This window comes from Salvelinus fontinalis, chromosome 27, assembly GCF_029448725.1.
Source record: "Salvelinus fontinalis isolate EN_2023a chromosome 27, ASM2944872v1, whole genome shotgun sequence".
NCBI lineage: Eukaryota > Metazoa > Chordata > Actinopteri > Salmoniformes > Salmonidae > Salvelinus > Salvelinus fontinalis.
In genome coordinates, this window is record NC_074691.1 from 22,797,573 (window position 1) to 22,815,761 (window position 18,189).

Genomic DNA, 18,189 nt, shown 5'->3' on the forward strand with positions numbered 1-18,189 from the left:
TAGAGTACATGTAGGCTATCGTGCTGTTGTGTGTAAATTGAATTGGAAAGCAATATTTATAATAGATTAGGCCGTATAGGCTATCCTATAACTATAACATGAGCGGCTGTAATTCACCTCAAGCATCTTCATATGCCGCGCGGTCTCATTTCATTTGTTGTCCAGCTGAAATGCTGATAAACGCATTGAAGGCCACTATTCAGCTCTCTACACCAAATCCGCAGGACATGTAGCAGATTGAGGTAAGACAGCTATCTATTTTGATACGTGACATAGCATGATACGTAGAATTTTCAGATTGATGTATGCTTTCATATTCAATGTTAAATTGAATTTTTGATGATTTCCCACCAAAAGTGTAGTTTTGTGACATCTCAACTAGGGTTACAAAGGGCTGAACATTTTCCATGGGAAATTAAGCCCAGGAATTTTGCTTAAATTCATAAATTAAGTTAGCTTATAACATTGAACTTTATTTTTTATTTTTTATACTTTGTTTTTATTGAAGGAGCACAAATAAAGTACAAATAAAGTAAAATAAAAGAACAACAAAAAAGATCTGGCAGTTACAGTGCACTTCATACCTTCATCATCATATCATCATATTAGTTACGTACATTGGCATCTTTGAATTAGACCTTTTCCAAGTACAAAACCCATTTTTCCCAGTATTCCTGACCTCTCTCCTGTTGAGTTCTTAAAGCAAAAGGTCATATGCTCCATGTGGTATATTTCTTCTACAATGTCTATCCATTGTGTCACTGTGGGAGGTTCTTTTTGTAGCCATTTCCTAGTGATAGCCTTTTTACTGGCTGCCAGTAGGACCTTCAAGAGGTACTTTTCTCTATTGTGTAAGTTATCAGGTATTTCACCCAAGTACAAAGAAATGAATGTTTGTTCTATGTCAAATCCAATTATTTTTCCAATGTTAGATCTTATTTCTCCCCAGTAAGTTTCGATTGCGGGGCAGGACCAAAAGATATGAGAGTGGTCCGCCCTCAATAGACCGCATTCTCTTCAACAAGGGTGTGGTGAGCCAGTCTGTTTTGATTTCAGTTTAGGTGTTATGAAGAAACATAACATTCTTCCAACAGAATTCTCTCCATGACCTTGAGTTGGTGGAGCTTTGTTGAGTCTCTAATATGTTCAACCATGTTTCATCACTTATTTCAATGTTAAGTTCCTCCTCCCATTTATTTTTAATATAGTTTGTAGAATGTTTCTTTGAGGATTGAATACCCAAGTAGAGATTTGAAATCGTTTTTTTTGTTACCCCAAGTTGTATGCGTTAGTGAATACTTGGATTAATTTTGGAGGTGCTCGAGGGTCAGTCACTTTTATCTCCCTTAAGAAATAGTGTCGGACTTGTAGGTATCTGTAAAAATCTTGTTTATCCAAGCCATGTTTTTTTACTTAGGTCCTGGAAGTTATCTAGGTTCCCATTCCTTATAATTGTACTGAATGATGTGATGCCCTTCTGCGTCCATTGTTTAAATCTGCTGTCCTGAGTTGCAGGGATGAAGCTGGGGTCGTATGCGGGCCAACTCAGCAGTTTGATCTCTCTGTCTAAATTATTTTGCTTAACTACCCTAAACCATGTCTTCAGAGAGAAATGAATCCACTGATTTTGTCTATTGTACATTTCTTTTACCATGTCCTTATTTCCCAAAACTGACTGTATGGGTGTCTCTGTCAAAGTAGTCTCGATGTCTTGCCATTTGGATTCATATTCTGAATTGCACCAACAAACCAGAGGTCTCAATTAGGCTGACACATAATCTTTTAGGTTTGGTAAGGCCATACCCCCACAGTTTTTTGGTAATTGTAATGTTGTATATCTAGTTCTTGGTCTCTTACTGTTCCAGATAAACCTTGATATCCGTTTATCCCATTCCCTAAACTGTTTAGGTGGGATTTCTATGGGCAGTGATTGGAACAAATACAGTAACCTCGGCAGGATTTTCATTTTGATTGTTTCAATTCTACTACTAAGATCTAAGGGAAGTGAGTTCCAGCTGTCTAGGTCATCATATATTTCTTGTTGATGTGATCGTAATTCATGCAATAAAGTTTGGGTGTATCTTTTGGTAGGTATACTCCAAGATATTTAATGGATGAAGAGGTCCAGGTGAAGTTATACCTGCTCTTCAGCTCTTCCTGTGGGGTATAATTATATACTAGGGCTTGGGTCTTGTGTACGTTAAGCACATACCCTGAATATGTTCCAAATGTTTGTTGAACATCCATCAATCTAGGTACGCTTGAGCCTGGGTCTTTAAGGAATAACAGAACGTCATCAGTATACATGCATATCTTATGTTCACTGTCTCTTATTGTTATTCCCTCTAAGGTTGGGTCCTGTCTCATTGCCTGTGCTAATGGTTCGAGGTACAAGGAGAAGAGCGTGGGTGAAAGATTACAGCCTTGTCTTGCCCCTCGCTCTAATTTTATCGTTCGTGTCAAGTGTCCATTTAACTATATTCTAGCGGTCGGACATGAATACAGTGTTTTGATGCACTGTATCACTTCTTTGATGAAACCAAATCTTTCCAACACTTGGAATAGGTAATCCCATCTCACTGAATCAAATGCTTTTTCTGCATCTAGACTGATTAATATTGCACTTGTCTTATTCTGAGTAATGTGGTCCATGGCATGTAGTGTTCTCCTTATATTGTCCTGTGTCTGCCTATTTTGTATGAAACCAGTTTGATCTCCGTCAATCAATTCTGGGATTATGTTCTCCATTCTTTTGGCTATTATTGATGCATATAGTTTATAATCTGTGTTAAGAATTGCGATAGGTCTATATGAACTGCATTATTTCTTATCTTTACCCTCTTTTGGGATTACAGATATGATGGCCTCTCCATGACGGTGGGAGACCCCCCCCCTCCCTCAGAGTCCAGTTAAAACAGGCCTTAAGTAGAGGTGCTAATTGTTCTCTGAAGGTCTTGAACCATTCTGAAGGGAAGCCATCAGTGCCTGGAGACTTGTTGACTTTTTGATGAGATACTGCTTTATTCATTTCTTAGGTGGATATTTCTAAAGTTAGTCTATCATTTTGCTCTGTCCCAATTGAGGGGAGATCAAGTGAGTTCAAAAAGTGCTCTATTGTCTGTGCGTCTGCCTTCTCTGGTTGCTTGTACAGATGTGTGTAATATGATTCAAATGCATTCTGTATTTCATCTAATTTGCATGTGATCTTTTTGTTTTGGGGTCTTTTATTTTGAAAATTGTATTCTGTGTTTGTTGTTTCCTGAGTCTCCATGCTAGTAATTTGGTTGCCTTTGAGCCTGCTTCATAATATCGTTGTTTCAGGAACCTAAGCTTTTTCTCTACTTCTCTATAAAATCTGGCCAATTTCCTGTTTTACCTTTTGAATCTCTCGTAATATAAGAGGGTCTTTGTATTGACTATGAGATCGTTCTAAGATTCTTAGGGTTTCCTGTAATTTCAGCAGTTTCTGTGCTTTAATCTTTTTCTTGAGAGATGATGTGGCTATGATCTTTCCTCTAATAACCGCCTTAGCTGCATCCCACAATATAGCAGGAGATACTTCCCCATTATCATTATTCTCCAGATAGATGTTCAATTCTGTCTTTATTGATTCCTTGAATGCTGGATCATTCAGCATGCTTGTATTAAGTCTCCATGTAGTATTTCTTGGTTTGCTATCAAGGTGTAGAGTGAGGTAAACTCCATTATGATCTGATAAGTCGCTCTGCCCGATCCTACAATCCTTAAGCCTGTGTCTATCTGCACTGTACATAAAAAAGTAGTCTAACCTGGAGTATTCAGTGTGGCGGGCTGAGTAAAAAGTATATTCCTTATCGGTCTTGTGGGTGTCACGCCATACATCGAGCAGTCCTAGATCCTGCAGTATTGATCTTTTTGGCAACTAGGCTGATTTTCATATTTTGATTTGTGCTGTCCAATTTTGAGTTTAGAATTGTGTTAAAATCCCCTCCACAGATAAGAGTGCCAGTGGTTTCTGTGACAATTAAATCAAACACCTTCCCATAGAAGACCATGTCACTCCCTGGGGGTGCGTATACATTAAATAATGTAACTTCCTGTCACGTTCCTGACCTATTTCTGTTAGTTTGTTATATGTGTTAGTTGGTCAGGACGTGAGTTTGGGTGGGCATTCTATGTTTTCTGTTTCTATGTTGGTTTATGGGTTGCCTGGTATGGCTCTTAATTAGAGGCAGGTGTTTGGCGTTCCTCTAATTAAGAGTCATATTTAGGTAGGTGTTTTCACAGTGTTCGTTGTGGGTGATTGTCTCCTGTGTTTGTGTATGTCGTTGCGCCACACGGGACTGGTTTCGGTTTGTTTGTTCAGTGTCATTTATGTGTAGGCTATTTTCTCTATTCGTGCGTTCTTCATGTTTTATGTAAGTTCGTCGTCTAGGTCTGTCTACATTGTTTATTTGTTTTGTTAGTGTATTAGTCGAGTTCGTGTTTTTTCGTTAATAAATCATGTCTACAAACTCAGCTGCATTTTGGTTCGATCCCTGCTCCTCCTCTTCTAATGAAGAGGAGGAGGAAAGACGTTACTTCCTTGTTATCCAGTTTACATTTAACAAGTATAAATCTACCCTCCTTGTCTTTTATTTCTGACAAACTCAAAATTAACTGAATTTGGGATCAAGATTGCAACTCCCATTCTACCCATTTTGTATTTTTTTTATTTTTTTTTAAGTGTTCCTATATTCCATTTTCTTGAGTTTCTCGTGTTCAGGTGTGGATAAGTGAGTTTCCTGCCAGAATAGTATGTCACCTCTCTCCCGTTTCATCTTTGCTATTACCTTACTTCTCTTGATGGCACTCCCCAGTCCGTTTACATTGAGACTTATGGCCTTAAATTCCCGATGATGCATCGATATAAATAAAAAAAAACTGTGCACCATATCTGCCTGCTTATCATGAGCCTAAAAATGAACGAAAAATCAAGAACGATAATAAAGTAAACCAAAGTGGGAAAATACTTTGGTATTTGGACTCCCATGTCAGAGGACTGTCTCTTGCCTCTGTGGTTTGAGGGGATGAGCCTGTCCGCAGGATGGGCCCCTCGCTCAGATATGAAAATGCGTAACGTAGTCACAAACAAGACCTGGTAGAACCGAAAATACACACATCGGTTAATTACAAGTTACAAGTTAAAACTATATCGGTCATGCGTGCATATCGTGAATAGTCCCCTTGATATGCCCTTCTGTCACCCCGTTGTCAATGTGTCATTAATCCTTAGCTAATATATATGCTACTTAATGTGTTCATAAAGAACACATGCTTTTGGCTACTCACCCTTGTTCAGCATTGGGGGTAAAAAGGGGAGATATTTTATCTATTGCAATGTCAACCGTAACAACCCAAATTCTTAATAACTGCGGTAACTATTAATTCTGTTAAATCCGATTCAGTGTCTTACATCTTCCCGTTGGAAATGTCTGTGTCTCTCTTGGATGTGAACGTCCTCTTGCCGAGATGGTTTCCCTCTTTCTCCATGACCCTGCTTGTGGACAACGATCCATGGGGGAGCCTGCTCGAGTCTTTCCGCTGGTGATGTCGCCTTTCACCTGGCGGTATACTCCACTGGGCAGCCCTTGACTTCAGGTCCTCAGCCGCCTCGTCTGCATGCTCGTATGTAACCGGGCCATTTTCCAGAAATACCCGCATTTTTGCCGGGTATGGTGTTTGGAAGCGAATACCCTTCTCTTTAAGTACTTTCTTAATGGGGGTGTATTCTTCCCTTCTTTTCAGTATCTCTCCCGCGTAGTCATGATCAAAGAACACTCGTTGGCCTTGGAAGTTAACAGGCTTTTTCCAGGTAGCATGTAAGACTTTCTCTTTGACTGAGAATTTTAGGAACCGTACTACTATGGATCTTGGTGGGGCGCCGCTGGGGGGGGTTTGAGGCCAGAGCTCGGTGTGCTCTCTCAATTCCCAGGTCAGTGTCGTCTTCAAGTATGTCCTTGAATAGACCCTCCACGAAGTTGGGCACAGAGTCTTTTTCTGCGCCCTCTACTACGTTATAAAGTCTAATGTTTCGACGTGAGAAACCTTCGAGTTCTGTCACTTTTGCCTGTAGTGCGTGTTGGCTTTTCAGTGACTGTTCAAGTATTTCCTTGACTGCGAAGTTCCATGTGTCCGTTTCCCCAATGCGCTGATCTGCGTCCCCCCATTCTTGTAGATATGCTGTGAAGTTCTGATTTGTTTTCTTCCAGTTTCTGGTTAATGTCCTTCTTGAACTCATTTAGTTATTTTCTTACATCTTCTCGAAGTTCCTCTCGTAAGCCTGTGAGCGCCTCGCGCAATTCCTCCTTCATCACCTCACAAAATGAGGGTTCTTTTGCTGCTGCTATCTTATTTGCGCTAACATTAGCCATTTCGGGTTCATTGACAATTATATCTTCTGCTGTCTTGTTACGGGCTGTTGTAGCTCCGCCACCTTTTCCTATTTTCCCCTTTTCAATTTTTTGTAAGTTATTATAATGCTCAGAGTAAATACTTGAATTTGGGGGGGAAATACCCAACCAATGTGCAGTACGAAAAACTAGGTGGCCATTTCCTAAGTTGCGTCACCGGAAGCCCAACATTGAACCTTTTTTTGTGGGATACACAAGGCAATTCGAGGTCTTGTGGCATATTTTGTCGACAACGATGCCACAGGCACTTTGGGGTAGAGGTCAGGTCAGATGAAGTGAGGAAGAACAGATATCACCAAGGTTCTGTCTAGCAACATAAATGCATTGGCTGTTCAGAGGTGTAGGAGGAGACTCAGCCTAGGAGGAATGGTTCAATGTCAGTGCTTGTGTTAAATATCAGTGCTTGTGTGAAAATGTTTTTGTCTAATGCAGCTGTATTGATCCTCTGGGAAGAATTAAACTTGGTTAAACTTTCATAGTGTCCGTAGAGTTTTTACTCTGTGAACTAGAACCTAACAATCCCCAATTCAATGGAAATGCAACCCTCTGCATGCACAGGGATTTCTTCCATCACATGTGCAGCTGAATCTCAAGATCTTGCACACTAATGAGATGCTATTGAGCCCACATTACGACACTGTCTGAGCCAAGGACTACATGCTTTCTGGTAAGTTTTGATTACAATACTGGGTGGGGTGAATATATTTGTTAACTAGTAAATAGCAGCTTACAGCAAAGTGTGTCTTAATCATTTCTAACTTGTTAACAATTTCTGCTAGTTAGCTTTTGCTACCATGTGGGTTTTAGCTTGCTTGAGCCTGCTAACTGAGGAGTGTTATTTACCTGTTTCAATACATGTTTTATTTTAAAACATTTATCTTACAAATGAGTTGTTTAATCTAACTGCTTAACTATTTATCTGTACATGGAATTGTATTTGGTTTTTTTTTACTCATTTTTTCCTAATCTTTACAGGAAAATGCCACAGGCACAATCTGATGTGTGGAGACATTTCACTGCAGATAATATAGAAGGAAAAGCTGTGTACATTTGCAAATACTGTGCCAAATCATATGTGAAGAATGCAACAAATATGCGGAATCATCTGGCCAAGTGCACATTGTTCCCTCTGTGCTCACAACAAGCAACCTCTGACAAAAGTCCCTCTACTTCTATTTGAGGTGAAAATGATGAATCAGACACCTTATCGATAGAAACAGCTCATGGTCCTCCTGGAATCAGAAGTGTTTTTGACTCAATGGAGGAACATAGTCAGAGAAATGCTGATGAATGTCTTGCTAGAGCTGCGTATGCAACTGGTTCACCTCTGATGCTCACAGGCAATGTGTATTGGAAGAGATTTCTGAATGTTCTTCGCCCAGCATACACTCCTCCAACCAGACATGCTTTATCAACTCAATGCTGGATGCAGAGTTCAACAGAGTTCAACAGAGTTCAAGTGAAAGTCAAGCAAATCATAGAGAAGGCAGATTGTATTGCAATCATCTCTGATGGGTAGTCGAATGTTTGTTGGCAAGGAATAATTAACAACATCATCTCCACCCCTCAACCAGTATTCTACAAGAGCACAGACACAAGGGGCAACAGACACACTGTTCTCTACATTGCAGATGAGCTGAAGGCAGTCAATGACCTTGGACCACAGAAGTATTAGCACTGGTGACCGACAATGCTGCGAACATGAACGCTTCTTGGTCTAAAGTGGAGGAGTCCTACCCTCACATCACACCCATTGGCTGTGCTGCTCATGCATTGAATCTGCTCCTCAATGACATCATGGCACTGAAAACAATGGATACACTCCACAAGAGAGCCAAGGAAATGGTTAGTTATGTGAAGGGTCATTAGTTATAGCAGCAATCTACCTCACCAAGCAAAGTGAGAATAAGAGCACCACACTGAAGCTGCCCAGCAACACCCGTTGGTGTGGTGTTGTCATCATGTTTGACAGTCTCCTGGAGGGGAAGGAGTCTCTCCAATAAATGGCCATATTAGTCTGCCGATATGGACAGCCCCATCAAGAGTACCCTCCTGGATGATGTATTTTGGGAGAGTGGTAAGCAGCCGGAAACCAATAGCAGTAGCCATTGCACAGATTGAGGGAGACAATGCCATCCTGTCTGATGTTCAGACTCTGCTTGCAGATGTAAGAGAAGAAATACATACTGCCCTGACCACTTCACTGTTGCTCCAAGCAGAGGAAACTGCAGTTCTGAAATACATCAAAAAGCAGGAAGACTTCTGCCTGAAGCCCATACACACCACAGTGTTGACCCCAAGTATGCTGGCAATCCTGTCTGGTGCAGAGATCAACAAGGCCTATGGTGTCATCACTACTGTGTCTCGCCACCTTGGCCTGGATGAGGGCAAGGTTCTTGGCAGTCTGGTGAGGTACGCTTCCAAGCAAGGGCTTTGGGATGGAGATGCAATATGACAGTCATGCCAACCTATCTCATCAGGAAGGGGACTTTTGGATCTGAGGCTCTTTCCCCGTTGCCTCCATCCTTCAAATCTCACCAACATCAGCCGCCTCAGAGTGCAACTGGTCCTTGTTTGGGAACACACACACCAAAGCACACAACAGGATCGAGCCATCCTCAACAAGGTTGGAAAGTGACAGCGAAGATGAGGCCTCAGAGTCTGATGTTCAAGAGGTGGACATTGAGGAGGTCCAGGGAGAAGACATGGAAGCATGAGAGGAAGACAACCAAAGCTTTAGTTTCTAGACTATCATTTTACAGATGTATGTTAAAAACGTTTTTGGAAGATGCGATGGATCATTGGGGATCATTCAATATTCCCTTTCTTTTGTTGTTCAGTGAAATCATCCTATGTGAAGAGTCAGCTCATTTAATTAAATTCATTAATTAAATTCGTAAATAAATGTTTTTTTTTATTTCTATTGGAAGGATTTAATCATTTGCAATAATGTCTACTCATGATGAAGTAAAAGGTTTATGTTTCTGTCTCCATATGATATGGTAAATACATCCAATGCAAAAAACATCAGATTTAAATGGTATTAATATTAATTTGCGTATTTTTCCGTTAATTCCAATATATTCCTGTTAATTCTCATTTAGTCCCGTTAACTCCCACGGAAAGTTTCCACCTCTGAATATTCCCCAAAATGTGCAACGCTAACCTCAACAGAGCTTCAACATAGGCTCATGTTATCCTAATTGTACTATTGTGACCCGCATTGTTTTCTTTTTTTAAGCGGACGACTGCAACATAAAAGTTAATGTGAGGAAGCGGCACCGCTGCCAACAGTGCTCTGTGCTTTGTTGTAGGATGTATTGCGTTACAAAATCCGATTTTGGAAATTGGCTTAATGTTGATGATTTGTAAAAAAAAATATAATAATAATAATGTACTGAGCAACTAAGAAATTGAAGGGTCGTATTTATTTTATTACATAAGTTCTCACTATGAGCCTGTGCCTGGATGGACACCCTATAAAAATACATTGCAGGATCATTGTGTAATGGACAAACAAACATGGTTGTTTGAACCTGTCAAGACAGCGATGTGCACATTCCAATGATCCAATGTGACAGTCTAGACAGGATGAACGGGACAGTGGGAGAAATGTCTGATACTGGGCTTAGGAAACACTTTCTGTAGGCTATTCTTAGAATTACATCTTTGGAGCGTTGTTCACTACCACTTTCCCACTTTGTGACAGTGCCATTGTAAAAATTGCCCGACTAACTAAAATATATCCTAACCTGACAACATTGAGTTAAAGCAATGAAATCCAATGATTTGACCATCCGTAAGACGAGGTACCACTAGTTTTTAGGGTAATCTACAGTATAGCCTACAATGTTTAAGATATTCTCCTATTTAATCGTATACCCTTGCAAAGACGTGTATGGTTGTTGGATTTCATTAGTAATTGGCACAAAGCGGAGGCGAACGATGTATGCAACAATGGTCATTCGATGTTTTAGAGAATATCTTGCATGTTTACACAATTTAGTACGGTGAGAATACACTAGGCCGACTGCCACATATTTTTTAAGGATATGTAGACTACTGGTGGTATGAGTATTACATCCAAACAATGGTGTACCTCTTATGATCAAATAAGTGTCTATTTTCTATTTTATTATTGAACGTGGAATGGCTAATTTACCCACTCCCCTTGACAAGTGCTCCGAATACTCCAATTTACTGTTCCGCTATATATTGGTGCAAAGTTTCTGTTGGTCGGAGTAGACGTGCACTGTGAGATGACATCAAATTAGTAAAATGGTCTTTGGACATGTTTTTAGTGCTGCGCGCCAATGTTTAGCAGAAGCAAATTGGAGCCCAATGACATCCAGCTACATCATTTTCTATGGTGTGAGCTGTACTGTTAACTCCGTTTATGGACAAGTCGTCAAGCCTGCGTGTGTAGTTATGGTGACGCCAGGTGTGATAATAAGGCAGGTGTGTTCTAGGACGGTTAAACTCGTCACTAATCTTTTTAAGGTAAACATCCAAACACACTTTTTCTTACTTTAGTTACTTCAATGCAGCATTTTCTGCACTGTTAGACTATACTTTTTGAATGTTAACATTTAAAGTTGCATTAATCAACATTGGAACTTTGGTTTCAATGGTCACCAAATATATATTTTTCATTGGTCTTAATGGAAGTTCTCAAAGATAGTCTTAACTTCTCATTATGTAAACTTCTTCCACTGAAATTATTAATACTTTCAGCCTACTAAGCAAGAACAACACATTTCTATTGAAACTTCGTGTTTTAGCTACTTAGTTATACAAATATTTGGTGAAAGTAACTTAACTCATTGTTCTCTCCATATAATTAGGAATTTAATAGGATCTGTAATGGTTATATATCTGCTTTCACTATCCACCTAACGTTAGTGTAGTTAGATAAGTAAAATTAGCGATTACATTCCGAAGTTGCTTTCTAGGTGACAAGCCGACTCTGGCTGGATAGCACTAGTAGCTAGCTAGTGTTGCGTATATCCCTAGCTAGTTAGCTAGCTATCTAGCGTACATTAGCTAGCTACAATATCTAGCTTAATTAGCAACCAGCTAATCTGCCTCGCTAGCTCGCTTACCTTTACGGCGACCTCAGGAGCTGAATTAAGGAGAGCTAAAGACATTGTTTGCCCAGATTTCAACGGTTGGAGGTGTGCTAGGGCATCAGGGTCAACTTTTTCGGGACTAGCATTAGATTTTGTCTCATTATCTGAATCTGAATCGGTCCCGTATGAAACGAGGGACTCCACGGTGGCAGCCATCTTGGATGTTGTGAATGCCCAACCGGAAATGTCCTAAAAGTAGGTATTTACTTTAAAATCAAATCACATTTTATTTTTAACATGCGCCGAATACAATGGGTGTATGTATACTTTACAGTACCAGATCAATGTGCAGGGTACATGAAAGCAGGGTAAAATGTCTAGGCATCAGGATATGTAATAATAACAGTAAAATAAAGACCAAAGTAGCAGTGTGTGTGTAGTGTTGTGTCGGTTTGTTTGTTTGTGTGTGTAGTGTTGGCCTATGTAAATGTGTGTGGGTTTTGTGTGGTGTGTGAGTGTGTATTTTGTGTATATATAGTCTTGACATTAAAGTGAAAATAATTATAACAAAACATCAAAATTGAGAGAGATTAATCGTTTAGTTGAATTTTATATTGATACATTTTGGAATAACATAATGTAAGTCACTGTTATTTCAACAGATGAGTGATCAACGGATACAAATACATTTTATACACCTTTAAGGATATAATTCTCACTGGGCATACATGACTTCTAAAAATTGGATGTGCTCACATTTCGAGATTTCCTTGTCCCAAAATCTTTAATTCCGTCCATCCTCAACCCCAGGACGTGGGTGCTCATATTACACGATGATTCCCTAGTTGATACTGCCCTGCATTTCTTGGTTGTTATAGGGAAAATGTCATTATTATGTGCAGAATTTTTTTTTTTAAAGGGCGCAGAATATAGACTTAATATTAAATTATACATTTGGTTTCTGTCGTGTAATATTGGTGGAGTTCGTTTTGTATGCCAAGGTGCCCCTGGTGGGTGTAGATCTCATTTAAAGACCAATGGAATTGTATAAAATAATCAAACCCCATCCAACCGGGGCACCCGGCCATGTAAAACGAGCAAACCCATTGAAAAGGCCGCTTCTTTTCTCCAAAACTCCACCAATCTGTCTTCCATCACCCTGTACACACGTCGCGTGTTGTTGTTGCTTTCCTCTTCGCCATCATTGTTTTGGTCTCACATGCTGAATGCTCATTGGCTATTGGCTAATGGCGCAATCGCTACAATCATACTACAAGATGCATTACCAAAATGTCTGACATATCAGAAAATTATCTGGACATCCGACAGGGGTCAGGGTCTTCATTTATAAACCGTGCATACAAAGTATACCCCAAAATGTACCCGAGACAGATTTATAAACGTTTAACTTGACGTGAGAATATTCTCACCTCCCTGCAAACTTTAGACCATGCTTATGCACATCTGCTAGTGGTTGAAATAATTGCCAGCTGGCAAGTAATTAGTTTGTTTAGGGATATCATGAAAAGCTTATAAATACAAAACTAAAATCAGGAAAACATATTAACAAGAATGCAACCATTTGCCAATAGTGAGAAGAGTGAAAGTCTGTGTTTTATTTTTTCAATCTAAAATAATTAGACATAGGAATCATAATTAGACATAGGAATCATAATTAGACATAGGAATCATAATTAGACATAGGAATTATATAATTAGACACAGGAATCATATAATTAGACAAAGGAATCATAATTAGACATAGGAATCATAATTAGACATAGGAATCATATAATTAGACATATGAATCATATAATTAGACATAGGAATCATATACTTAGACATAGGAATCATATAATTAGACATAGGAATCATAATTAGACATAGGAATCATATAATTAGACATAGGAATCATATACTTAGACATAGGAATCATATAATTAGACATAGGAATCATAATTAGACATAGGAATCATAATTAGACATAGGAATTATACAATTAGACACAGGAATCATATAATTAGACAAAGGAATCATAATTAGACATAGGAATCATAATTAGACATAGGAATCATATAATTAGACATATGAATCATATAATTAGACATAGGAATCATATAATTAGACATAGGAATCATAATTAGACATAGGAATCATATAATTAGACATAGGAATCATATACTTAGACATAGGAATCATATAATTAGACATAGGAATCATAATTAGACATAGGAATCATATAATTAGACATAGGAATCATATAATTAGACATAGGAATCTTTTTCATATTTAATTTATTTTCCTAACCATTGCAGAATATATTCCTCACCTTTTCTAGCCTTGATGGGTTCATATTCTCGAAGGAGCAATATAACAAATGACCATGTGCATACCTCATTTAATTGGACTGAGTGGCCTGGTAAATAGACAGGTTATATGTATTTTAAGCTTTGCAATATCATACAGTCGAATTTAACAACTGATATTTTACATTGAAGTAGGTCTATGTATCAAGTTTCAAGTTTTTATTGTCATGTGCACAAGTACAGTGAAATGCCTTTCTTGCTTGCTCTATCCCAACTCAGCAATGAATAGTAGTAGTAGGCCTACTAAACAAAAAGCCAAGTAGAACAAAAACACCAGAGAAATAGAACTGTAACTACCGTAAGTACTATCATTGCATTTTTTTGAGTAGCCTGCTCTACAATGTTTCAGCAGGCAGTCCATATTTAGGTTGGGGGAAGAGTCTACATAAAACATTGTTGAATTCAAACGTTCTGCTGACAGGTCCACAACTACTTTCCATAGTTTTTTCGTTCAGAAACTGACACAGTCAATCCCCAGATAGAGCATAAATTACTGCTAACAATTAAAACGTTCTGCCAACACAGTAAAAAGACCGGTAGTTTATGTAAAATATTTGACAGTATGGGTAAGCTACTGTATTGCTGTGCGTGCGATAGGAGCACAACATCATTGCCTATTTGATCTCAGAGCTAATACCAAGGCAAGACATCTAAATCCAATAATCTATTGATAAACTAAATATTGAACAATTCGTCTTTTGCATGCCATGGCCTAATAATGCCAATAGTTCCAATTTATGCGGCAATAAAATGGTGTTATTTTCACCATAAAAGGTGAATGGAGGAGTTTTCCATGCAGTTTCAAAGCTTGGGCTAGCGCGTGCATAGTTTTATGACAGGTCTGGTTTATAATGGGAAATGTACAGTACCAGTCAAAAGTTTGAACACACCTACTCATTCAAGGGTTTTTCTTTATTTTTACTATTTTCTATATTGTAGAATAATAGTGAAGACATCCAAACTATGAAATAACACATATGGAATCATGTAGTAACCAAAAAGTGTTAAACAAATCCATAATATATTTGATATTTGAGATTCGTCAAAGTAGCCACCCTTTGCCTTGATGACAGGTTTGCACACTCTTGGCATTCTCTCAACCAGCTTCATGAAGTAGTCACCTGGAATGAATTTCAATTAACAGGTGTGCCTTGTTAAAAGTTAATTTGTGGAATTTATTTCTTTAATGCATTAAAGACAATCAGTTGTGTTGTGACAAGGTAGGGTTGGTATACAGAAGATAGCCAGATTTGGTAAAAGATCAAGTCCATATTATGGCAAGAACATCTCAAATAAGCAAAGAGAAACGAACAGTCCATCATTACTTTAAGATATGAAGGTCAGTCAATCTGGAAAATGTCAAGAACTTTGAAAGTTTTTTAATGTCACAAAACCATCAAGCGATATGATGAAACTGGCTCTCATGAGGACCGCCACAGGAAAGGAAGAACCAGAGTTACCTCTGCTGCAGAGGATAAGTTCATTAGAGTTACCAGCCTCAGAAATTGCAGCCCAAATAAATGCTTCACAGAGTTCAAGTAACAGACACATCTCAACATCAACTGTTCAGAGGAGACTGTGTGAATCAGGCCTTCATGGTTGAATTCCTGCAAAGAAACCACTACTAAAGGACACCAATAATAAGAAGAGACTTGCTTGGACCAAGAAACACAAGCAAGGGACATTAGACCAGTGGAAATCTGTCCTTTGGTCTGATGAGTCCAAATTTGAGATTTTTGGTTCCAACCGTCGTGTCTTTGTGAGACGCAGAGTAGGTGAACGGATGATCTCTGCTTGTGTGGTTCCCACCGTGAAGCACGGAGGAGGAGGTGTCATGGTGTGGGGATGCTCTGCTGGTGACACTGTCTGTGATTTATTTAGAATTCAAGGCACACGTAACCAGCATGGCTGCCACAGCATTCTGCAGCGATACGCCATCCCATCTGGTTTGCGCTTAGTTGGACTGTCATTTGTTTTTCAACAGGACAATGACCCAAAACAAACCCCCAGGCTGTGTAAGGGCTATTTGACCAAGAATGAGAGTGATGGAGTGCTGCATCAGATGACCTGGCCTCCATAATCACCCCTGATTGAAATGGTTTGGGATGGTTTGGGATGAGTTGGACCGCAGAGTGAAGGAAAAGCAGCCAACAAGTGCTCAGCATATGTGGGAACTCCTTCAAGACTATTGGAAAAGCATTCCAGGTGAAGCTGGTTGAGAGAATGCCATCCAAATATTTTGATTTGTTAAACACTTTTTTGGTTACTTCATGCTTCCATATGTGTTATTTCATAGTTTTGATGTCTTCACTATTGTTCTACAATGTAAAAAATAGTAAAATAAAGAAAACCCCTTGAATGAGTAGGTGTGTCCAAACTTTGACTGGTACTGTATGTCAGTATTTGTTGTACATGCGCAGAGTTTTCAGAAATGGCGGAGTCAGAAATGTATTGTGACAATGCAACAGTTACATGGAACCCAAACCGGCTGCGCACATGCGCCATCGTGTGCTATCGTGCATACATTTATTCCCCCCCCCCCACACCAAACGCGATCACGACTTGCAGGTTAAAATATCAAAACAAACTCTGAACCAATTACATTAATTTGGGGACACGTCGAAAAGCATTAAACATGTATGGCAATTTAGCTAGCTAGCTTGCACTTGCTAGCTAACGTTAATTTGTCCTATTTAGCTAGCTTGCTGTTGGTAGCTAATTTGTCCTGGGATATAAACACTGAGTTGTTATTTTACCTGAAATGCACAAGGACCTCTACTCCGACAATTAATCCACACATAAAACGGCCAACCGAATCGTTTCTAGTCATCTCTCCTCCTTCCAGGCTTTTTCATCTTTGAACTTATATGGTGATCGGCATCTACACTTTCATTTTATTACCACGACAACCGGCAACAAAGTTCGTCTTTCAGTCACCCACGTGGGTATAACCAATGAGGAGATGGCACGTGGGTACCTGCTTCTATAAACCAATGAGGAGATGAATTTCAGCGCGATCTGCGTCAGAAATAGGAACGACTTCTATTTTAGCCCAATCATCGTCCTTGACGCTCGTTGGCGCGCGCAAGCAGTGTGTGTGCAATAATTGAATAACATGGATTTCTAAATTTATTTTGCGACGCTCGCGCATGCGACGTGTCCGGTCTGGTCAGCATGTTAGGCTATAATTAAGGTGCGCCCCTGGAGAACGCAACAGCAATCATCGTCCTTGACCCGCTCAAACAACGTCCCGACGTACTGATCCTAGCACAAGTTCATAGGCATTCACCCCTATCATGAACATTCTCTTGGACGGCAAAAACCTGGCGAATTCGTTGCAAAATCGTGTAGTGTATGCCTGGCATTAATGTCTATGAATTCTCACTATGATCGGTTGTGCAAGACCATGATTGGCCAACATTCTTTGGGATTTAAATCAATTAGCCAATAAGACTAGCTTGTGTTGAGTGCGTGAAAATCAATCGGATGAGCAATATGATTATAACCCACAGGCATTAAAGACCTTCTAAATGAATTACATTGGTTACCTATATCAATCAGCTGATTTTGAACAGCGAAATAAATCAATCATCAAATCAAGTCAAATGTTATTAATCACATGTGTGGAATACAACATTACCATGAAATGCTTACATACAAGCCCTTAACCAACAATGCAGTTCAATAAATAGTTAAGGAAATATTGAATAAATAAACTAAAGTAAAAAACAAAAACAAAAATCAACAAAAAAAGTAACACAAGAAAAGTACATAACAATAACGAGGCTATTTACAGGCAGTACCGAGTCAATGTGCGGGGGTACAGGTTATTCGAGGTAGTTTGTAAAGTGACTATGCATAGACAATCAACAGGGAGTAGCAGCAGTGTAAATTGTCCGGGTGGCCATTTGATTAATTGTTCAGCAGTCTCATTGCTTGGGGGTAGAAGCTGTTATTAAGTAGCCTTTTGGTCCTAGACTTGCGGTAGCAGAGAGAACAGTCAATGACTTAGGTGAATGTTCTCTCTGCTACCGCACGGCAAATGCTACCGGAGCGCCAAGTCTAGGACCAAAAGACCCCTTAAGAGCTGCATGTGTAACTGTGATACAGGTATGTAATAACTAGATAATAAGCATGTAATAAATAAAATGAATACATTTAAACACTACAGTAGGGGCAGACAGACTAATCAAATTGTTACCCACCTCCTTGCTATCGATTGGCCATTACAGTCAAGACCGGGAGTGGTTTGGAGGAAATGGGCCAATCAGGTAATCCGATTTTGTCCGGGTCTGTTTTGTGGCTCCTCGCTCTGATGCGTGG

General features: G+C 39.3%; 1 protein-coding gene across 1 annotated transcript in view; it reads right to left on the reverse strand.

Moving 5' to 3' along the window:
• The window catches only part of LOC129825304 (pre-mRNA-processing factor 17-like), a 46,448-nt gene extending 34,719 nt beyond the window's left edge, over positions 1 to 11,729 (reverse strand). Inside the window, exon 1 of the mRNA XM_055885303.1 lies at positions 11,534 to 11,729. Within this exon, the coding sequence (XP_055741278.1) occupies positions 11,534 to 11,716 (183 nt within the window). The 5' untranslated portion in view covers positions 11,717 to 11,729. The remainder of the gene's footprint in view (positions 1 to 11,533) is intronic.
• Positions 11,730 to 18,189: the final 6,460 nt, after the last annotated feature.